Source organism: Carassius auratus, chromosome 11 (genome assembly GCF_003368295.1).
Source record: "Carassius auratus strain Wakin chromosome 11, ASM336829v1, whole genome shotgun sequence".
Classification (NCBI taxonomy): Eukaryota; Metazoa; Chordata; class Actinopteri; order Cypriniformes; family Cyprinidae; genus Carassius; species Carassius auratus.
The window spans coordinates 12,160,254-12,183,676 of NC_039253.1; the positions used below are offsets into that span (position 1 = coordinate 12,160,254).

The 23,423-nt window shown below is 34.9% G+C and overlaps 1 protein-coding gene and 2 long non-coding RNA genes across 4 annotated transcripts; 1 reads left to right on the plus strand and 2 right to left on the minus strand.

Moving 5' to 3' along the window:
• Positions 1 to 576: 576 nt before the first annotated feature.
• LOC113111037 (uncharacterized) lies at positions 577 to 6,030 on the minus strand. Its single transcript, XR_003293253.1, has 4 exons — positions 5,851 to 6,030; positions 4,764 to 4,920; positions 4,502 to 4,571; positions 577 to 1,062 (listed from the first exon to the last, which is right to left on the minus strand). It is a non-coding gene; the product is annotated as an uncharacterized LOC113111037 (long non-coding RNA).
• Positions 6,031 to 11,041: 5,011 nt separating this feature from the next.
• Positions 11,042 to 15,416, minus strand: LOC113111340 (5'-AMP-activated protein kinase catalytic subunit alpha-2-like). 2 transcript variants are annotated; one of them, XM_026275962.1, is made up of 10 exons: positions 15,045 to 15,416; positions 14,483 to 14,827; positions 14,004 to 14,324; positions 13,672 to 13,769; positions 13,476 to 13,526; positions 12,904 to 13,285; positions 12,626 to 12,802; positions 12,273 to 12,419; positions 11,849 to 12,064; positions 11,042 to 11,510 (listed from the first exon to the last, which is right to left on the minus strand). In XM_026275962.1, exons 1-8 carry the CDS (start codon positions 15,280 to 15,282, stop codon positions 12,325 to 12,327), a joined length of 1,707 nt encoding a protein of 568 aa, XP_026131747.1. In that variant the 5' UTR covers positions 15,283 to 15,416; the 3' UTR covers positions 11,042 to 11,510; positions 11,849 to 12,064; positions 12,273 to 12,324. The 2 variants fall into 2 exon arrangements, with proteins under 2 accessions (XP_026131747.1, XP_026131746.1); XM_026275961.1 differs by having other exon boundaries at positions 11,721 to 12,064.
• A 322-nt stretch (positions 15,417 to 15,738) lies between these two features.
• On the plus strand, positions 15,739 to 21,435 carry LOC113111342 (uncharacterized). The gene is made up of 3 exons (XR_003293302.1): positions 15,739 to 15,933; positions 16,786 to 16,890; positions 21,396 to 21,435. It is a non-coding gene; the product is annotated as an uncharacterized LOC113111342 (long non-coding RNA).
• The last annotated feature ends 1,988 nt before the right edge of the window (positions 21,436 to 23,423 follow it).

The following is a 23,423-nucleotide window of genomic DNA, read 5'->3' on the forward strand; positions in this document are numbered from 1 at the left end:
TTTTCCACGAAATGTAATTACATTTTCCAAACAATATCGAATTAGTTTGAAATGATTTATAGTAATCTTGTTGTACAAACTTAAATTATTTTAGTCAAGACAACAAAAAGAAAATTGGTCCATTCTACTAGATAAAGTTTTGCCATGCCTAATAGAGAAAGTTGTGTCAGGTTAACTACTCTGAATTTTGTCATGCCTACTATATAAAATAATGCCATGTTAACTACATTCAATTTGGTCATGTCTACTATATCTAACAATGCAATGTCAACTACAAACATTTTTGTCCTACCTACTAGAAAAAATTTAAATCATTACACTTATCTAACTTGATTCTACAGTTACTTCCAAATGAAAGTGAAATACATGTTCTATTACATTAAAACCTATTTACTGTATACCTATAGTCTACTCCTGTGAAGAAAGTCAATATGTTAAAAGTCAGTCCATTTAGTAAAAATCTGTATTTAAAACATGAGCACATTTAACCTTGAGTGTCTTCTTAAAACTGCAAATATGGCAATTAAACATGCTCACTAAGTTAAGAAATGACAATGCAAATAAAACATGAGCATATAAGAATATAATAAAATGTTATTTTATTTTGTTTTCTTAAACATGAGATTAAATGTGATTGAGAGACTTAATCACCTCTGCTCATCATGCAAAAATTCAGATACAACAAAAACACATGAGCATACAAGGAAATAAAACAGCATTCACAAAGGGATCCTCAAACAGCACACCCAAGTGAAGAGTTTTGTTTTCTGCGCCTGTGCTTTGGCAGACAATTTACACAAGTTCAGCTCGAGAATCATTTTTTGGAGCACCTTAAAGGGTAATGGATCTCCTATGGATGAGTAAGATTTAAAGAGTATATTTGTCCAAGTAGCATGGCTGTAGCCAATGCTACATTACCTAAACCAGAAAGCACCTCCACATCTTCCAGCACAATGCAGATATCTTCAGGGTCTTCTGTTGCATCAGCAAATTCATGCCTTCATCACAGAATCCCTAAAAGGTCGTCTTTATGTCCGCTTCGGTTCTTGCAGGGTCATCATCCTTTGGAAAAAAAATATATATATAAAAATTGTAAATGTATGGCATATATATAAAAAAAAAAATTATACAGCATGTTTCTTTCTTTTTTTAAATGAAAACCCCAATACAAACATTAAGAAATGTGCACTCAGCTTATTTTAGACTTGTGGACCTCAATGGAATAGTTCTAAATCATTAATAAATAATGGTACAGTAGTGTAATAAAATGCTATAATGTGACACTGAAAATACACATATTTGGAGAGAAACAACAGTTATTTTTAGTGAACAACTCCACTTCCACAGCACATTCAAACCGCCACGAGCCATCTTAAAACAATGCTATGGCGTTCGGTCACCAGATCACAACCCAACTCAACACCTTTGGCAGACTGTGTTCCACTTTATAATGGAAAATACAGTGCCTCTGTCAATATCACAACAATGAATAACTATGCTACCTTAAAATCTCTAACTATCACTCAGTGACTGTTTGAAATTTTTAATTCATTTAGATTAATGACATTAACAAATTACATTTATAAATCCAGATATTCTCAAGAGCCATTGATACTTCGGTAACACTTTAGAATAATCTCCATTAGTTAATGTTAGTTAATTCATTAAGTAACATGAACAAACAATGAACAATACATTACTGTATTTATTCATCTTTGTTAATCTTAATGAAAATACAGTTATTCATTGTTAGTTCATGCTAATTCACAGTGTATTAACTAATGTTAACAAGCACAACTTTTGATTTGAATAATGCATTAGTAAATGTTGAAATTAACAAACTAAGATTCATAAATGCTATAGAAGGATTGTTCTTGCTTAGATCATGTTAACTAATGCAGTTAACTAACATTAACTGATGGACCATTATTATAAAATGCTACCGATACTTATTTCAAATCAATATTACTTAACTTTAACCAAAACTGGGCACAATTAAAACAACTGCTGACAGCACACCCTTCCCTCATTCTCTGAAAACGAGTTACTGAGTACAAGCTTTTTTTCAATTTTCTTAAGAACAAATCTTTGCCAAAATACAGGTTTGTGTACTTTAATTTCATCTATAAAATCATTAGTCACTTTATTTTCAAACCAACATAGATGGATGCAATGCCATTCACCTAAACGAGCGCCTTGTAAAATATATTACTTTATTACTGAACAAACGGAATTACTTTGTATGTTAAAGGTATATATATATATATATATATTTTTTTTCTCTTTAAAGTGTGACGTGACATACAGCCAAGTATGGTGACCCATACTCAGAATTCGTGCTCTGCTTTTAACCCATCCAAGGTGCACACACACACACACACACACACCCGGAGCAGTGGGCAGCCATTTATGCTGCGGCGCCCGGGGAGCAGTTGGGGGTTCGATGCCTTGCTCAACGGCACCTAAGTCGTGGTATTGAAGGTGGAGAGAGCTGTTCATGCACTCCCGCCACCCACAATTCCTGCCGGCCCGGGACTCTAACTCAAAACCTTTCGATTGGGAGTCCGACTCTCTAACCATTAGGCCACGACTACCCCGTGAAGCCTGGAATTAAACTGCTGTTTTTCATCAGGCCCAAAGTTTATTTTCCATTTCCGTCACTAATTAAAGGGATAGTTCACTTTCAAATTAAATTAGGTATGTTTTAGCTCAACTTAAGGGCATCCAAGATGTAGGTGTCTTTTGTTTTCGAAGTAGTTTACATTTTTATATTTTTAGGTCAAACCGTTCTTGTCTGTGTCTCACATAATGGAGGTCTATGGTCACCACCTCAAAGAGCATGCACAGAGAAGTCCAAATTAAAGAATTCCCCATCGTATGTACACATTGATGACCTAAGACACAAAACGAGCGGTTTGTGTAAGAAAATTAACAGTATTTATTTTGGTTTTATCTCCTGTACACAACCACGTCCAACTGATCTGAGTGTGCGAGTGCTTCTGGCTTAGTCTGCGCAAGCACGGAAAGCGCCGGAAGCGATCTCTCACGCGTGTACGTCACTCATTGTTTATTGTTTACCACACAATACACCACCAATCTGCACTGTCTGAAATATAATGCAGTAACTGTAATTATTTGTTTATAATGCACCCTATAATCGTTGCAATTACAATAAACACAACACATTACTCACTCTATTGACAGCGTGCCATTGGGTCCCTCTGGCATTGGACGTCGCCTCCAGTTTATACATGGCAAACTAAACGCAACGTGCAAAACGCTGCGGCTCAACAGCGGAGGAAACTCAGGATCTTCAGTCAGGCTGGTGTGTGATACGATAATGTCCTTGTTGTCGTCTTGTAGTTGTTCCATTCGTGACAACATATGTTCTCCAGTTCTCTTGGCATCTCACAACACTTGCTACTAAAACACCACCAATTTTTAAGAGATCTCGGTCTCTGAGGCTTGAAGACGTGCTGCCGCAGCGGATGATTCCATGATCGCTCTGGTTCAAATAAATATGGCTGTGACAAATTCAACATTGTCTGTTGATATATTGAAATCGTCTTCCATTGCAATTTCCTGTACATATAAATATGTTTAAATCTTCACAGTGTAAGTTAACACTTCGGAAATCTCTGTGTAAACCATGGACAGTAAGTGGAAACAATAAGTGCGCTTTCCGTGCTTGCGCAGACTAAGCCAGAGCACGCACACGTCACACATCAGGAAGCACTCGCGCCCTCACATCAGTTGGACGTGGTTGTGTACAAGAGGTAAAAACGATATAAATACTGTTCTTTTTCTTACACAAACCGCTCGTTTCGTGTCTTGGGTCATCAATGTGTACTTACGGTGGGGAATTGTTTAATTTTGACTCCTCTGTGCATGCTCTTTGAGGTGGTGACCATAGACCTCCATTATATGGGTCACAGACAAGAACAGTTTGACCTAAAAATATCAAAATGGGAACTACTGCGGAAACAAAGACACCTACATTTTGGATGTTCTTGAGGTAAGCTAAAACATATCAAAATTTAATTTGAAAGTGAACCATCCCTTTAAGTTTTGGTTCCTTGCCACTGCCACCTTTGGCGAATGGGGATGCTTGACTGATTGCATAGACACTATTGGAAGAGAGTTGAACTGGATGATGACATCACTGAATAATCAATGAACTGACTTTTTCTTAAAAAAAAACAAAACAAAAACTGTCTGTTTGTTATTGTCCTCCTGTTTAATTATGCTGCTTTGACAATGTGTATTGTGTAAAGTACTACATAAAGGTGAATCGAATTGACTATTAAGAACTGTGCTTATCAAACAGGATGATATCACGTAAACCTAAACCAGTGGCTGTGTGGAGTACAAAGGTTTAAAGAGAAGTTAACATCAGTCATTTAATTCATATCGGAGCTTTACAATTTACTCAATATTTTAAAATTAAAAAAAAATGTACATTAACTCTTTACCCATCAGCAGTTTTTGACTCTATACTCACCAAATACTGCATCATATTCATCTTCATTCAGGTAGATGCATAGATCATTGAGAATGCACTCTTGCTTGGTCTCCATGGTGGCATTGTAAGAAAACAGACAAAACATTTTTTTAAGTTCCGATATTCATACATTTGACACCCTTCAATACACATCTCTGAGCCATTATGCATTACAGAGCACTATATCAATAGCTTGTATTAAAAAGCAATATATAAAAAATAAAAAATTTAAAAAGAAAACTGAAGAAAAAAAAAATACTACCTGAGACACTGGCACCATCACATCTTGAATCTTTTTTCTAAACACTCCACCCTTTTTGGTAAACACTTTTAGCAGATCATCAGAGAACAGATCCAGTTTGGACATGAATTTTGGAGTGTAAAGGAAGGGTTGTGATCCGATGAAATTCATAATTTATCTGAAAACATAAGTTACAGAGGTCTTGTTTATGGGCAATTCAGCAAAGACAAAAAAGGTTAAAGTGCTACAAAGAAAACTAAATATTTAGTACAGGGTCAGGGTGACAACTTATTTATGACAGAAATCATTTTCGATTATTCCTCTTGATATATTAATCGCAAGTAACAGAATAACATTAACTTACACATACAAGCGCTTGGAGAAACAAAACGTTATTAGCTGCCTACACAGACCTAATGTCGGTCCATGACCATAACCTAGCTAGCAGAAGAAATGCAAAAACTCCACTTACAATTACTGAAGCAGCGAAATGTAGTACTTACGTCGCTAAAACACTATTTGTTGTTTCAGACGAGAGACTTCGTGAACGCTGTGAATTCAGTCACGAGCACGTGAACTTAACAAGCGTGACTAATCTAAAGCCTTGGATTGGCTGCTGTGCGCTTTGATTGGCATCTCAATCGTTTTAACAATGACGAGCAATAAATTAAATATAGATGAGGAAGACCTAAAATATACATTTTAAACTTTGTCACCCTAACAACAGCTGAATACAGAGTAAGAATTTAAAATCCTAGGGGACAATTTGGCCATTTCTAATTATCGGGCGTGTCTTATGGCCCTGGTTTTATACATTAATTAATGGTACTGAAGGGTTTTCTGTTCTCTCTTGTTATGCGATGCTTCATTTCAACGTTATTTGATACTTTTAGTAAAAAAAGAAAAAAAGAAAGTCTGCACCACGTGCTGAATCCAGAAACCTAACATCAGCTACAAAAGACACACTTAAGAGCTATTTTCATACAGTGCTTATAGAAAAATAACTTTCTGGTATGCAACAAGATATTAAGAAAGCATATTTTAATTAGTTTGTTAATTAAATAAAATTAGATGGACGGTGATAGATAAGAAAAAAAAGGCCACTTACCCATCTCACATGTTCGCTGCTGAACAATCCATCTGCATCCGTTTCCGTTGATGACGTGCATCCGGTTAAGACGAACAAAAAATATTCTTGTTGACTCAATTTAAAAAAATGTTGTAAACCTAATTTTTTGAAAATTACATTGTTCATGTTAAATATAATTAAGTTGACACCATTTTTACAAAGAGTTATGTTGTATGTGCTCATTTTAATTAATTAAATTGAACAAAGAGCAAAAATCATTTTTTTGAGTGTAATGTGTTTCAAACATCACAAGGCAGCAGAGGAATGGTGAGAGATACATAGTCGATGGATTTCATGAAAATTGCAAGACCTTTTATGTACTTTAAAAATAACTACCATGAAATTAAAGTGACTTTAAAAGTCATTTAAAAGTCATTATATTATATTATATTATATTATATTATATTATATTATATTATATTATATTATATTATATTATATTATATTATATTATATTATATTATATTATATTATATTATATTATATTATTAATTATATTATTAATTATATTATGCCTTAAATTTGTACAATTATTTTGAGTTCTATTTATTTATTTTTTATTTTAAGTACTTTTTATTTTTTCTTGTACTGCTGTTTTAGGCACACTGAAAAAAATTATGTATAAAGTTTTCACTCCAAAATTGCTGGTTTGAAGTAGAAAAACTAATATAGTATTTTCTTGTACTATAATAATGTTTTATTTAAAACTAAAACTAAAAATATTTTCTTTTTTCTTCTTCTTCTTCTTTTTTTATTACACAGTGCACTGTGTGGCTCACCTTATCTGAGAAAACACCCCTGCTTCATATTTGTGCTGTTGTGGACTTGCACCCGAACAAGGTCACCATTTCATTTTATTCAATACTGTTCACATCCCCTTTCTGCTCGAGACAACGGCACTGGCCCAACTTGGCCTGAGGGACACAGCTTGCGTTCATTACAAGTTTATTGCAGCTGATTTTTTTCTTCTCTGCTCATTTGGCCTGCTGGCAAGTCTTCTCCGTCCATCCATCCGTCCGTCCAAGTGCCCTGCGGGGATAGTCATTAAGGACATCACAATGTCCATCTCTAAGATGCCTGTCTTCTTCAGATGCTGGGTGGTTATGTTCCTCTTCTGCCTGAGGCGACTCATGGTGGGAAAAGCATCTCATAGCCGGAGTCTTGACACTTGTGTTTCTTAATGAGGTTTAAGACTGTCCCTGTGAAAGCATTTGGCTGGAGTCTGTTATGCCTGTGGTGATTTTAGCCAGAGAGATGGTTCTATGTCCTGCACCATAGATTCAAATCACAGTGATTTATGATGTTTAATCTCCAGCTCTGTGACTCAGTGATTTTGATCAGTCTGGAATATTTCATTTGAAATGCAAGACTTTCACTGGAAGGTTGATGGGTAGAAACTGTATATGGATGGATGGGTGGATAAGTACATAGATGTATAGATTCATAGACAGACAAACATATGTCTTCATGTACTTTCGTCTGTATATTATTGATTAATTTCTTGCAAATATCATATACAGGACAAACGCATTGCTGTTTCTTTCATAAACTTGGACACACATACTGAGCGGAATTAAACAATTGTGTTCTGAACAAACATTCATCAGCCTCGTAACGACAGATAAACAGAGAATATATTAAACTTGGGTTTTGTAAATACTGCCCTGTCTTACCAACAAAGAAAATCTTGTTCTCGTCAACAACAAATTAGGAATATCAAAGGCCCAAGCTCTCTTGAGCGTAATGAGATTGATTTTCAAAGGGATGCAAACATCAGTATTAAAAATCACCTGACCATAGTAGCGATGCCTTGCCTTTTATCTCAAGAGCTTTCTCCGGAAAACCAAGAGACTATTCTTGATATTTCTGAAAACCTCAAGCAAGTTCTCTGTTACCATCAAAATGTAGGCCACTGATAAGCTGAGCTTGGAGATTTCCTTATTAGTATACTTGGCCATGTCAACAGACACACTTCAAACACAAGCAAAGGACAAAATGAATGTTTGGAACAAAGATATGAGATAGTGTGTAAAAAACAATTGCATTTCTAGCTTGAAAAATACCTAAACTAAAAACATTTATGTGTGCTAGAATGTTCCAAGGCATCATTTAATGGCTAGGCCTGAATAGGTCCACTTTGTTTTACATTTAAAGTGTGTTTAAAAAAACCTTTTGGTTTGGAGAAATCTATATTGTGCTATACCTCCACCTGATGTGTTTTCTTGAGTTCCAGGAGGTTTTTCTATGCAGTTAATTGACTTTAATAAGGTGTAGCTCGTTGAATTGATCACACGCTCTCTGAAACACTTCATGTCTTTCTCACTAGCCTTCAATATCCACCCTGCTACGTTTTCACCAACAGTGCCTGTGTCCCAAAATCCCCTCCGAATGTTTCTCCTCCATTTATCTCCTTCATTAATCATTCCTCTTTATTGGATTCTCTCTCATCCTCTCTCTTTTTAAACTAAATAATCCCAACCACTTCACACATGGTACTCGTGGCTGAGTGAAAACCGTGTCTGGCAGCCCAAGGATACAGTCATAGATTTTCTGGGTGTTGTGTTTACTGTTAATGTGCTTATAGTGCAACATGCTTGGTCCCTAATTATGTATTTAAAACCTTCCTTTGAATGTGTGAGCATGAAGGTTTGATGAATTTTTTTTCTGCCTGACATTATGAATGTGCAATTAGACCTTTGCTAAAATTAAACCAATGCATTTTTTCTTTATTGAACTGATAATCGATTCTAAGCACCACCTTCAATAAAATCTAACCAATCCTATCTTTGCAACTGTTAACATTTTTTTTATTTTTTATGTAAGTCTATGGAAGAATTTGTTTTCTTTGTCTGTATGTTTTACATGGAATTTTACAGTATTGTATAATCCCAAATAAGCAGTCTGGTATAAACATAGAGAGACTTACACTAAAACACGTACACTTTTGTTTCCAGCCAAAATATCTAAAAATGCTTAAATCAAGAAGGATTTTCTAGACGTAAATTTGTAAATTTGATTTTTGAAACAAGCAAAACAATCTGTCAATGGATTAAGCAAAATAATATTTTTTTGTAAGAAAAAATAAATAAATAAAAAAGCATTTTCTTTTCCGTGTAGATAGTGAAATTATTTTTTTTCTTTTTTTTTTTTTTTTTACATTTTAACTACTTATTGTTCATGTTTTTTTTTCTCACATTTAGCAATGTTAAGATTATGGATCTAAACATGAAATGTGTATTAGTATGTGTCATATTTGCATTGAGTGTCCTAAACTGAATAGGGTGTATTTATTTTCGTAATTAATGCGTTGAAAGATAACACTGGCTTCTGTTGAGAGATGTTTCCCTCTGTGTTCAATTCTATGCTTAAAATTGTCATTATTACAGGATATTATAAGAATAATATCCCTTTTGTTTTCAACAATTTTATGGGACATAATTATATTTTCCCTAGAATTAAGAAATATAAACTCTAAAAATGAAAAAGAGAAGAAAAAAAAGTCGTAAACTGACAGATGTTTACAGAAAGAGGGTTTAACTTAAAGGGTAAATTGGGACTTAGTGATGTTTAAGCACTGCTCTATTGTAAAATAAAAATCTAAATCTAAAAGAATATGTGCATTTTAATTACCTTTTTTCTTGTAGGTCTGACTGTAGGCTTCTGATACACAGATTCCAGTTGGTTTCCAAGTGAAGTGACTAAGAGAGAGATTCCCTCTTCTGTTGTAGCCTTAAGCGAGGCTCTTAACTGTGGGCTGCTCCAGGGTCTGTCCCAGAATCATGCCCCTTAAGAAGCTTGACAGAAAAGTCTTATTAATGAAGGTTATATAAATAACCAAGACTGGAATCTGGCCCCTATGCAATACCGCAGTTATCAGATCATTGCCTGTGACCAAGATACTTCCACTGCTTTCAGTGCAAAGATAATGTAGTCCGTGTGTCATCCGTTAACATTATGCAGCTGTCTGCTTTAATAGGCTATAGCGTAGGCTATGTCAACCAATACAAGAAGAGGAAATCTTATATACGGTATAAAGGTGTTTTAGCTTAATTATGAGCTGACAAGAGCATAAAAATACAGGCCTGCAACTCTTTACTTGACTTCAGGGCTGTCAGGGTTTTAGAAGTCATGCTGTTTTGATGTGCAGTTCTGCTCTATATTGGATCAATATTCTTAATAATATCTCAGAAAAAGTTGTCTGTTAAGCAGTGATGTGCTTCTCAGGTATTACAGTCGCTTTATGTTTTTAAATAAATTAACTCTACAAATATATATGGGCTTCTTATGATCTAATTAATAAAAAGGGTGGACAGCTACCATCTAAAGAATATATACAAGTGCCTTCTGCACATTTCTGGTAAATAGAGCATCACTAATTAGCACTAATTCCCTTGTGAAAAGAAGTCTGCTTAATTGTATAGAATGTGCACTTTTAGTACTTCAAATCTTAAAAGTAGACTTGCTGGTCAATAAATATTAAACAACTATTTTTTCCTGGCAGAAAAATGTCCAGTTCCCAAGGGTCTAAAATGTAACATTTTATATGACATAAGTATTTATGATAATTTAACACAAAATGCACATTATAAAATTAAAGATGATCAAATGTCTGTAGATAAACATTAAAATATTGTAGATATTGAAAAATGTTTTAAATGGCATGCTTTTCACTGCTATGCATGTAAAGTCTAATAATAAAAAAGATTGAACTAAACTAGCCCAAAATGCATGTTTATAGTGTTTTAAAGTACACTGGTAATTTAAGTTAATCAAATTCTAAATTAAAACCAATTAACAATCATTAAAACAAAATTTCATTTAAATTCAGTTAACTTAATCAGAACACTTAATAAAGTTCATTACAAAAAGTGTTTTAATTAAAATACACTTTAAATATAATGAATATGAACTTCATTATCAGAAAAAAAAATACTGCAAATGTAATCAGCATTAAAGAATATTTTAGTGCACATTAATTGCTAGTCTGTACACTCAGCAGAAACCATTTAACCATATAACAAAGACAATAAAAGCAATTGTAAATGTACAAATAAAGAACAAGACTTTTAATTAAAATTAACAATTAAAGTATTAAAGTAAAAATGAAACAAATAAATTCAACTAATTGCATTTATATAAATTTAAAATAGTGGTGGTGGTACAGATTACAGATCTTAATGACAGAATACATATTTTAATGCCAAGTCAGCATCTTCATGGAAAACACAAAGAGTAACAAAATACGAGAATTACAGAAAAACAACGGAGAAAGACGGGGGAAGAAAAGACACATTTAAAATCAGTTACTAATAATATGCATTTAGCCAAAAACTAGGAAATCATCAGCGCTTAAATAGGAGAAGGGACAGAGTGGTGTTGAATAAAGGTCAATTATGTGAAAAATATTGTGTTTTTATTTATTTATTTTTTAAACAAAGCATATAACATGTTAGATGTACATGTTAAGTATATTTGAATGAATCTGATGAATCGATGTGTCGAACTGATCAGAAACCCTGACTCAGACTCAACAAGAACAGCATCTGATCTTCATCTCAGATAGAACTTGGACTGGCACTGGATAAGAATCGTGTAGACTGCGTCAATTGCTTCGCTCTTCTTCCCTTTTTTAACCCTTTCTAAAATGAAGAAAAATGAATGAACTATTAGAAACACCTCTGTGAGAAATTATTAGTGATGCTAAGTAATTAAGTAATACAATAACAATTTTGGATTTTAAAGTTGTAACTTGCAGTGAATCATAATTAAAACTGCAAGTAATAATAGAGAATATAGCATAGAAAATAAAAGATTGGCAGAAATAATAAACCAAAGTAATGATGACTAACCATCACCCAAATCCGAATTGGTCTGAATCGATCACAGGTGGGGATTTAGGATCAGTCAGATCTACATTTGTCATTTGCTCAGTCCTGGAGAGACCTGGCACACACAACAACTCAACATCTTCACAGACCTGGCCTGGCAGACGCACCCACTCAGGGTCAGCAGCATCTGTGTCAGCCATTGGTGGGATTCTGTGGGGACTTGGGGCAGGCATTAGCTCTGAATCATCTTGGTCCAGCTGCGGTGTCAGACGCACCACTCTGTTCAGGTCACAGCTTTGGAGCCTTCCACAGTTTCCAAAAGAGAGCACAGACTTCTTTCCCCTTTCTCCCTATTTCAGGCGTTTCTAAAATATATATAAAGATAAAAAAATAACAGTCTCAATCTGACTTAATGAAATGTGCCATTCTTATTGGATGAATCTCTGTACCACCTCTTATAATATCCATATATAAGATACAGTTTAACAATAAACTTTGCCAATAGAGTCTTGTCTTAATGTAGATGACTCTTCCCATGGGCAAGAGGGGACTGAGAAACAATTTAAGACCTACTCTGTGTGTTAGATTAACTTCTCTTGTCTGGTTGAAGCACGGGGTCCACTGTCTAGTTATTAAACCACCTGTGCTCTTCTAGATGCTCTAGTGTCAGTCTGTTAGATGGATTGCGGATCAAACACTGGAAAATCAGGTCACGGCATGCTGTAAAGTTTTCAGAGGGAGAGTGTGGGTTAGTCTTACTCAACATCAATGCTGACATACGAAATTTTCTAATTAAATAATAAGGTTCACAGTCACATCAGGAAACATTTGTTACTTGCTAGACTTCCTATCATATCCTTTATGACAAATATTTTCCGACTGACACTGAGACTCAGATAATGTAAAGAGGTGTCTGTTGTGTTTACCTGAGGATAAAGTCAGTTTCGTTTGAACGTAGCCACGCAGTATTTCGTCTTGGCTTTCAAAGGGCAAATATCCATGCAAGATTTCAAAGAGCACAACACCTACTGCCCAGACATATGCTGGGTTAGCGTGGAATGTGGTATGCATTAAGACCTCAGGTGGGGTGCAGAATGGTGCTCCTGTAAGAGAAAGATTTTAGTTGAGTTGAACAATGCTGTTATCAAAAAGACAATACCATAATCAATGACACTGCTCTCTGATAAGGTAAGACGACACATACCTCGATATTCACTGCTAAGATTGCCCTCACTGCTCAATGGATGAGCACAACCAAAGTCAATTAGTTTGAGCTTTAAACTGGGGTCAGTCACCAGGATGTTCCCCGAGTGGATATCACCATGGAAGACTCCACGGTCAATACAATGTTTCACCGCTTGGATTAACTGACAGATTATCCAGCGTGCTTTTTTTTCATTCGTGTCGTCTGAATAGATGATGTGTTGATGCAAGGTATGGCATGGCTCCGGGTACTCCATTATGAGCACAAAGCTCTTCTTATTCTCAATCCAATCATGCAATTTGATGACGTTGGGGCATAAGGGAGGTTGTCCCAACCGAAGCAACATTGCCACTTCTGCAAGCACAGGTTTGGAATGACCAGGCTAGAGAAAAACAGAAAATTGGCTTTCAGTAACTCATTACTTAGAAGACAGGTAGAAAAATGAACATCATTGTATTTAGATTTGCACTTAAATCTTTGTTGTCTATTTCATTTCTGCTTTATGTTATCTACAGGTTTTTACAACAATAGTCACTCAATCAACCAAATATTCTTTTGATTTTTCAACTTACAGCGTCAAGATAACGATCAGCTTGGTGCTTGTGGATGTATTTCATTGCAACCTGTGAATGGCAAAACACAGTTAAGTTTTCCAAACATACCAAAGTGCCAGACATGCACATCTACAATGTGTTTAAATCTAGACAGAGAACACACATCTCTACATTTGGAGCAAAATGTTGGTACAAGTCAATAAATGTGCTTTACCTTAATTCTGTCACTAAATATGTGGGATCCCTCATACACCAAGCCAAAACTTCCACGCCCTAGAAGCTCTCCCACTACGAAGAAAGACACTCTAGATCCTGAAAAACAGTAAGGAAAAAGAAAATGGGCAAACATCAGTTTCCTTTCATAGTCTGATATGATCAAATGATATCCAGTTAAAGAATATTAAAAAAAAATTTTTTAATTCAGATCCACTGCGAATCAGGTCAATTACAGTTTCAGATTTGCAGTCTAAATAATGATAAGCAGAAAGTAATGCAGAAAATAGCAAAGGGCAGAAATATTACAAAACAAAGGTAATAATGACTCACCAGAATCCATACTGATCTCCAAATCCGATGAATCTGACACACATGACACCGCTGGAGTGGCTGGATCTTGGTCGGCCTCTTGCACAGATGAGGGCTGGAGAGCTGCACAAACCTGGTCAGACCTGGTCTGACACCCTGGCTCAGGCTCAACAGAAATGGTTTCATCTGCTAACTTAATCTCAGAATCGTCCAGAGCCACCTGTGGTGTAGAATCCTCGACTCTCTTTGAGTCACGGCAGGGGAAGAGGTGCTTTACAGCCTTACGGAATCTCCTGAAGAACGCATGGACTGCTTTCCTCTTCCTCTGTTTTTTAGGTTTTTCTAAAATAAAGAAAAAATTAACTATTAAAAGTGAAAAAAGTACAATAAACATGTTACATGCAGTGAATCAAAATTACAACCGCAAGACATAAAAGAGTAAAGAATTTATATAATAAACGATGGTATAAACAACATAAACCAAAGTAATGATGACTAACCATTACCCAGATCAGAACTGGATGGATCTGCCACAGGTGACGACTCAGGATCAGACAGATCTGTGTCCAGTGTTTGCTCAGTCCTGGAGGGACCTGGCACACACAACTCAACTTCTTCACAGACCTGGCCTGGCAGATTCACCAGCTCAGGTTCAGGAGCATCTGTGGGAGCTGTTGGTGTGATTCTGAAGGGACTTGGGGCAGGCATTAGCTCTGAATCATCTTGCTTCAGCTGTGGTGTAAGACGCACCACACTGTTTTGATCACAGCAATGGAAAGGACGCTTAACAGCCTTCCATACTCTCCGAAAGACAGCACCGATCTTCCTCCCTTTTGCAGGTTTTTCTAAAATAAAGAAAATTTATAGTAACCTAAGAATCTCTGACTACAGATGAAATACAAATCATTACCTGAAAAATAAATGTTGCTTTTATTTGATGCATTTATAAAAGAAATGTAAGTTAATAGTACTGAAACGCTGAGTTCTTTTCAAAATGAGGCCAAGAACACCACAAAGATAACTTTCTATTTGCGATCTGTTCATCTGCAAAAAATAGCTCACCTGTTGGGCTGTTCTCCACACTCTCAGTAGGACAAACCTTCATGCCACCTTGATTATCTGAGCTCACGCTCCCTGAACCTTTTGTTGTTGTCTCGACAGGTTTTTTGTCAGTTGTCACCTCTTCGATGCTAACAGTGTCATACATTATGTCTGAGGTAAGACTGATCATCTCCTGCCTATCCATACCTTCTCTCTTGACTTCACTGCACTCAGTGAAAAACACAGATGTCTTTGACATTCTGTTTGATTATTTTATAAACCTAAAACACTGTGTGTAAGTCTAAATATACTTAGTCTCTGTAAACTGTCTATATACTAAAGCGTTTCAGTCAGTTGAATCGCTTTCTGTTGATCCTCTAGACTAGCTCTCACTCGCTCAAGAACTTCGCTTTAACTGGAGCTCAAAGCTCGAGTTTATGCGTTTTTGCGTTTTGTGCTCTGTGACGTCACATGTCTACGTCACAAGACCACTAACCCTTGACGTTCTTTTTTTTTTTTTTTTTTTTTAACCCTTGCTGTTCTAAATAAAAGCGTGCTTAAATTTCACAGCGGAGCAGCACAAAATTCAGTCATGTTGCTGGGTTAAATATAATAAAAATATAGTATAATTTAAACATGTTGCACGCACTTTACGTCCTCACGTAAACTAAACGCGGTCAGGCGCAACACGCAAGTTTTATTTCCTCGGTGAGCACACACAAGCGAACCTGACAATCCTCTTTAACTTCTGGAAGTAACGTTAATGTAACTTTATATTTCGAAGTAACGTTAGCATTACTGCTGCATTTTTTTATGAAATACGACCGAAGCGCTGTCTCAGAGACACGTGTGATTTTGTGAGCTTTTCGAAAGAAAGGTCAGAAAAATCACTTGAGAAAGAGAGAGCAAGGTAACGTTAATATATTCATTTAATTTCAAAGTGTATAACGTTAGTATTTCGAATTAATATCGCTCATTGAGTAACTCACCTTTCAGCATTTGATAATTTTCAAAAATGTGTCTATTATAAATCGGCGACGAGAGACAGTTGTTGACTTTTAAAGGGTCTGTAGTGTATAAGGTGTTTGCTATATATATATATATAGAGGCAGGTTATGAGGAAAGCAGATGCCATATTGGACTGTGTAAATCACCCCCTTCATTGTTCTTTTGAGGTCCTCCCCTTAGGCCGGAGATTCAGAGTACCTCGTTTTAAATCCAATAGGACAAAGAACTCTTTTATACCAAGTGCAATTCGGTTGCTAAACTTGCATAATTCTTGATCTAGATGAGTAGTAGTGTAACAGTGTTTTTAATTAATAGTTTGTATTGTTGTTGTATGTGTATGTGGTGTTTACCTGTTGTGCTACCTGTGTGTTTACCTGGCTGTAAGACAAGTTTCCCTTAGGGGACAATAAACTGAAACTGAACTGAACTGAACTGAACTGATATATATATATATATATATATATATATATATTGTGCTTATTAACTAAAATGTTCATATTCAAGATGTTTTTAATAGTGTTAATCCAAATACAGTTTATTATATATAATACAATTTATTATATATATTATAATATTTCACTCCATGAAAACAGGCATGGAAGCTGGAATGGCGTAAAAAAAAATTGTTTTACTTTCCATTTATATATTACCGGTTATATTATTGTAATTCATATCTTTATATTAAAATAAATATCAATAATCTTTTTTTTTCTTGTCTAAACATTTATTAGGTATGTCTTCTGTTTTTTCTCAGATGCATCATTCTCTTTACCTGCCTCAACATCAAATCTTTCTCTGGTTGACTCGAGAAGGATGTTGAAGATGTGAAGACCTGACTGATAAGAAAGTGGCCAAATTTGTAAGTCAAAGTTTAGATGTGCCTAATTTTTTAAGTTTGCATGACTGATTGACATTTTACCGAGAAGCTGCTCTGCTGCATAACTTGACTTGACTACGGTGTGTCCAAAGGATTGTGCTGTTGTTTAAGAACATGCCAGATCCAATTAGACAATTTTGACTAACATTGATTTTCTTGAAAGTTGCGTTTTTGGAATCGTAGGTAAAAGCACCAATTTGTTGTTATTATTGCTATTATAGGTATTTGCTTCTAAGGTACCAGTGATGGTTTATAAGTCAATAAAATGATAAAGTCCACTTCCAAAGCCTTGTCTCACAACACTCAGTGTACATTATTCATAAATAACATATGGTTGTTGATATGCATTTTGCATAATGTCGACTTTTCCTTTCAGATAATGGGTTTTATTGTGCTACTTCAGATTTAATGATAGGCTTTCACTCTTGTGTTTAATTGGTGACAGGGTGCTTTATTAATCTGTTTGATATATATTATTATTATTATGGTGTCCATGCATGGGTATGAGATTCTGAGATGTGTGAAATACCCTGCACGTTTTGGTAACTGCTTTAGTGATATAAATAGCAAATCATTCTAAAGAAAGTGTTATTTACTGTAGACTTCACACAAATTCATTCTGTGAATAAAATTTTTTCACAACCTGAATTAGAATTTTTTCAAATCAAATGTTTAATATTTCAACTGTTTTCTTACATTTATGTTTAACTTCATAATCTGTAACATACTTGACAAAATATGGGTGTTTTTTCTCACTAATAATGACTTAAAGAATTAATTAGGGTTTATGATTCATCTTTGACTCCTACAAGAAACACTTTTCCAGATAAAGTGTCATCTGAAAGTTTCACCTGTTCCTTACTTGCATTTTTAAAAGTTAAAATTCTTAGGTTGTTGATTTTTTTTCATTATCACAATCAAGATTTCACATTATTAACACCTATAAAAAGGTGCCATACACATCAGATGTGCTTCATATATTTGCTCTACAGCACTTGTGCTCCCTGGGGTATATTAATATTAATTTTATCTTCCTTGGTTCCTTGTATTAGCTTAATGCAATGTTTTATGCAGAAGGTGGTCTGGTTTTGCCTTCTGCTTTTATCCTGACAAACACGTCTCAACATGTGTTGTATTATTCAACAGTCTGACAAAAATAGTGCTGAGTACAGTTGGCCCACTAACAGCACAAAAGATCTTTATTATGCTGCTAAACAAATATTACTGGGGATTCAAGTGGCCTTCCATCAAACACAGTTTCTTGGTGGTTAAAATTTGTAGTAATAAATATAATGCATACATGCAATTATTGTAAAACTAGCAATTTTAAAATAAGCTGTTATGTTTGTGCTTTTGTGTGTTATGAGGAAACAGACTGAAATTTTGTTGAGGAATGCTGAGTTCGAGTTTGGAGATGAGAGGGAAAAGAACATCTCACACGGTTGACAAGACCACAGATTTGAATTTCATGAACCATGGATCACAGATTTGACTCGCCTAAATCCTAAACAGAAATGCAAAACCACATTAAGTGTGGGTAGTTCCTCCTGGAGTAGAGCATACATATCCTTTCCAAAATATGTGTAGATAGTATCATTTCTCCAACACATCCAGCAGCTATATCTTTTCTATAATAGTCTGGAAAGAGTGAATCACAAAGGCTAGTAATGATCTATTAGGTCCCCAGCCAAAGCCCTAGCAAAAGGTTTAAAAACATGTCTTTACCTAATAAACCTATCACCATGGAGACTCAGACAGACCCTGCTCTCAAAAAATAAATGAACTGTGTTTCAAAAGTCCTCTCCTGTCACAGATGGTGGTGGATTGAATAAACCACACTGAGTTACACTGATTTTGTCAGTTTGTGGAAAGTCTTGACCTATTCATTTAATGTGATTTAATATAATCATTACAGTATCAGTCTTGCAATAATGGATAAAGAGGTGATATACTTATCCACAGAGGGAAAGTGATAAATTACCCTAAGCCAAAAATGGTCATTGTCTATTATGACTTGAATTAACCAATTAAAAATCAAATGTGTTCATATCCAATGTTTTATTTTGATTGAACAGTATAATACTAATACTCATATACACTAATAGTACATTAAATAAATATACAAAAAAATAAGTTGATTTATTTAAAAATGTTATTTTATTGTTTTTAATAGTAATTATGTGTCTTTTATACTTGTCTTTTATACTAATACTACAATAAATAAATATACAAAAATAAAAGTATAAACATGAATTTTAGCATATTTTAAAGATCCTGTTGGATTTTGTTGTTGTTATCATATTTGAAATGTTTAAAATTAACTTTATTGTGAGCCTGAAAAAACTTAATGTTGTAAATAAGGGTTTATTATTAGACGTATGTATTTTTTTTTCTTATCTTATTTTTTATTGTCTGTGTGTTGTTGTTGTCTCTGTGTACTAGAAGCTTATTTCACTAAAACAAATTCCTTGTATGCACAAGCATACTTGGCAATAAAGCTTTCTGATTCTGTTTCTTAATCTGATACTGATGTTTCAGCCAGCAATGCCTAAATCATGTAGTTACAGCATCTACCAGCAGGGGCTAACTGAGCTGCGCCAATCAATCAAACCTTGTGCCTAATGAAGTTAGCTACTGTATACAGAGCAGAGATCTGTGCTTTGACTGTCATGAATTCTGTTGCTGCCTGAGGTTACAGATATCCATGTTCTGCTTCAGGTTTTTACAGACAGACCGCTTTGACCTTGAGATAATAAAAAAATAAAATAAAAAAAAATGCACGTTTGGAAAACAATGTCATCAAAGAGGACTATGCGTTACTGGTATGTAAATATCCTACTTTCTTGTGAGATTCACAACCATCCCCTGTGTATCTTTGATCTTCTGCTGTGTACAAGCAGAATAAACTTGTCACTCCGACAACTGCACCAATATCCCGGGGCTGTGATGCGCATCTTTGTATTCTTAAAAAAACCTCTTTGGGTCAAACCCAGTCACGGAAAAAAAATAATAATATTGACCACTGACACACAATTGTTTAAAGAAAACACGGCGAGTCTGTCATCGTTCAATTGTTGTCATGCTTTCATCTCTCTGATTTACAGGATGGTACTACACGGTTGTTCGCTAAATGCTCGGATCAATACTGACTCTCATTTTTAGCTAGATGACTTTGACAATGGCTGTTTTCAGTGCTAGTGGGTTTGTCTTTTAAAAGATGGAAGAGACTCCTAACGTACTTTGAGTATAAACTGTTAATAAAACGATTAGGTCTCTTCTGTTCAATGTGATTTCAAATGGACTTGATAATACCAAACATTAATATCCATCCATGCCATATTGATTTCTCTGGAGCTGTGCCCCGCTTTTAGAGATTTTTTGAGTGACACCAGCATGACTCAATCCTGGACAGAAGGTTTTGATCTAATTTTTCTTCCTCTCATTGGCACAGATGCAACGGTAGATTTTGCTAAAGCTCCGATCGATACAGCTCCCTGCTTCTTGCATCGCTCTCACAGCTTAGCATTTCCTCTGCAGGGAAAGATCCCCTCGTTTTTGCCTAGAGAGGTGGACACATCAACTTCTGTTGTCTTTTTAGATCTCAGCACTGAAAGCTCATGAAATGTTTACAGAACAAAATATATCATACTAATTCTATCTGCAATATCTTATTTTCTTTCACACACACACACACACACAACACACCCACGCATGTTTGTTTTTGTGAAAAGTGGGGACATCCCATAGGCGTAATGGTTTTTATACTGTAGAAACTGTGTATTCTATCGCCATTTACCAACCATAACCCTCACAGGAAACTTTGTGCAATTTTTACTTTTCAAAAAAAAAAAGAAAACTCATTCTGTATGATTTATAAGCATTTTGAAAAATGGGGACATGGGTTATGTCCTCATAAGTCACCCTCTCCTTGTAATACGTGTACCATACCCTTGTCATTATACAGAGTTGTGTCCTGATATGTCACAAAAACAAGAGCACACACACACACACACACACACACACACACACACAACTAACTATCATGATTGAAAATCTGGTGAATATTCACTCCCACTCAGGCTAGCCAAGATAAAATTAATTTATTTCTATATCAGAATAGATTTGGAGAAATTCACCATTACATCACTTGTTTACCAGTGGGTCCATTACAGTGAATGGGTGCCATCAGAATGACAGTTCAAACAGCTGATAAAAAAGCACAATAACTCCAATCTCCAGTTCCTCAATAAACATCTTGTCAAGTAAAAAGCTGAATGTTTGTAAAAATTCAATTATTGAGGCATTTTGAGGATAAACTGTTGCTTCTGGCCAAAATGCCATTCCATAATCTATAATGTTTCTACCGGTGAAAAGGTCCATCCTCATGTTGTACTGTTACATAAAATTCTACTGACATATTTATTAAGAACTGTTTTGGTATGTTTCCACTTGTAAACAGCACTTGATCTGTGCTTTTTTTTTATCAGCTGTCTGAACTCTCATTCTGGCGGCACCCGTTCACTGCAGAGGATCCATTGCTGATAACTCATCTGACTCTTGGATGGCCTGAGGGTGAGTACATTTTCAATCAATGGAAATCACTGCACTCTTCCAGCTGGTTAGCCGCCAAGGCCTATATTTATTCAAACATGGCAAAGGTTGGTTTGCACTCGAAATTCTTTTATTTGAATTAAAGCAGAGGATAAAAGACAAACGTTTTGGCTTTCTGCCTTTGTCAGTGTCACACTGCGTCAGTGTTTGAGTGAAGACCATCCTTTGCAGTGTCTGAGTACAACTTTCATTTTTGGGTGAACTACTAAAAAACTGTTCTTTTAAGTGTACCAGTGAGATGTTTGCAGATATATATATATATATATATATATATATATATATATATATATATATATATATATATATTAACTTTCAGTTGGTGACATATCATTAGTAATGCTAATGGCGGACTTTGAGTTGTCAAAAGAATTTTTAAGTGGCAAAATATGAATTTACATACACCTTGTTAATCTTACTCATCTGAAATTAATGGACGCCCACAACAACAGACGACCTCACAGGTGTTTACTCTACACGAGTCAATAACGACAGAACCCTTCAATTACATTCTACAGGGGATGCGGAAGAAGCATTTGTCTGAGACAATTGGCAGAAGATTGAATTGATTACCTGATTATGAAGAGACAGAGTTATTATTGTCATAACTCACTCCCCATTACAGTTCTTCGGCTCTGCAGACAGGCTATAAAAAACATTATGGCTGTTATGTGGATATGGTGTGTTTACCACTTCTTCTGCAGGGAATAGCTGGCTTAGTTTAGATATTGTCAAGATCATTTTGCCCTGTGGTGAGAGAATCCTATTTTTACCGTATATTTTTGCACCCCTTGTTTTATTTGAATTAGAGGAATAGTTCACCTGGGAATGAAAAATCCGTCATCCTACTCACCTTCATGTCTTTTCATAGCCATATGACTTTCATTCTTCTAAGAAAAACAAGGAAATATTAATAGCATGTTTCTGAGCTGCTATTTTCCATACAGTGAATGGTGACCACCGCTGTCAAGTTCTTCAAACAGTTATTGTATACTATAATTTACTTTTTTAACTTTTTAATCTGAAACTTAATCAGAAAGCAAAACAAAAACAAATGTCAGTATTTTAATGGGTCACAGACACTTATCCTTTCTAATTAAATTCTAATTTAAAATAATCTTGTCTGTTAACAGTTAATAATTGGTGAAGAAGCATTAGTTACTGGTTAGGAGAGATAACCGAAATGAACATCCCTAGTGCAATGACTATATAAACACATCAAGGCTGTAAAACTGGATTAGTGAGTATTAGTTTTCCTGTTCGACATGATGATGTTTAATGTTCCTCACAATTTTTTGTTGTCTCTTCTAGCTATTTGTTAGCAACCACCTTTTCAAGACATGAAAAAGATAAATAAATCAGAGTGGAGTGCTTTTATTTTACTTTTATTGTTCTGAAACTGATCTTGAAAAATTGACAACAATGTAATTTTCTCACCTATTCAAAATGTTTTATGTTCATTTGTGTGTGTGTTTTTTCTTAAACCAGTTACACATTATTTTGGTATATTCTTGGTTTACATATTCATAAAGCAATATATTATGGGTTCACAAAAGTCTGTTGAATATGATAAAAATGCTGGCAACTTCTCTGGTGGGGAAAACCAAACCAAAAACCTGTTTAAAAGCCCTAATGATTTTCAGAGGATTTATTTTTTTTATTTTTCCGGGTGTAACTGTTATAAGAACTGTTTTAGCTGGACTGTTTAACAATAATTTCTTTTTAGTCATTTAATTATATTCATTATTTTTTCCTTGATTATGATATACCAGTACATCACCCTGACATTTTTAACATTGACTCGAAAGGAATTTAAATTCAGAAATAAAAAATAAATATTCTCATCAAGTAAGAAGTGTATGTAAGAGATGCATTTTTGATTAAATTCATAGTTTTAGCAAAAAAAG

What these genes read in the sequence shown, in the direction of transcription:
- LOC113111340 (XM_026275962.1), bottom strand. Translation starts at nt 15,282, where the DNA reads ATGTCAAAGACATCTGTGTTTTTCACTGAGTGCAGTGAAGTCAAGAGA. An exon ending in TGTGGAGAACAGCCCAACAG is followed by an intron (nt 14,828 to 15,044) that starts GTGAGCTATTTT and finishes TCTTTATTTTAG; the next exon opens with AAAAACCTGCAAAAGGGAGG. An exon ending in GGAGATCAGTATGGATTCTG is followed by an intron (nt 13,770 to 14,003) that starts GTGAGTCATTAT and finishes ACTGTTTTTCAG; the next exon opens with GATCTAGAGTGTCTTTCTTC.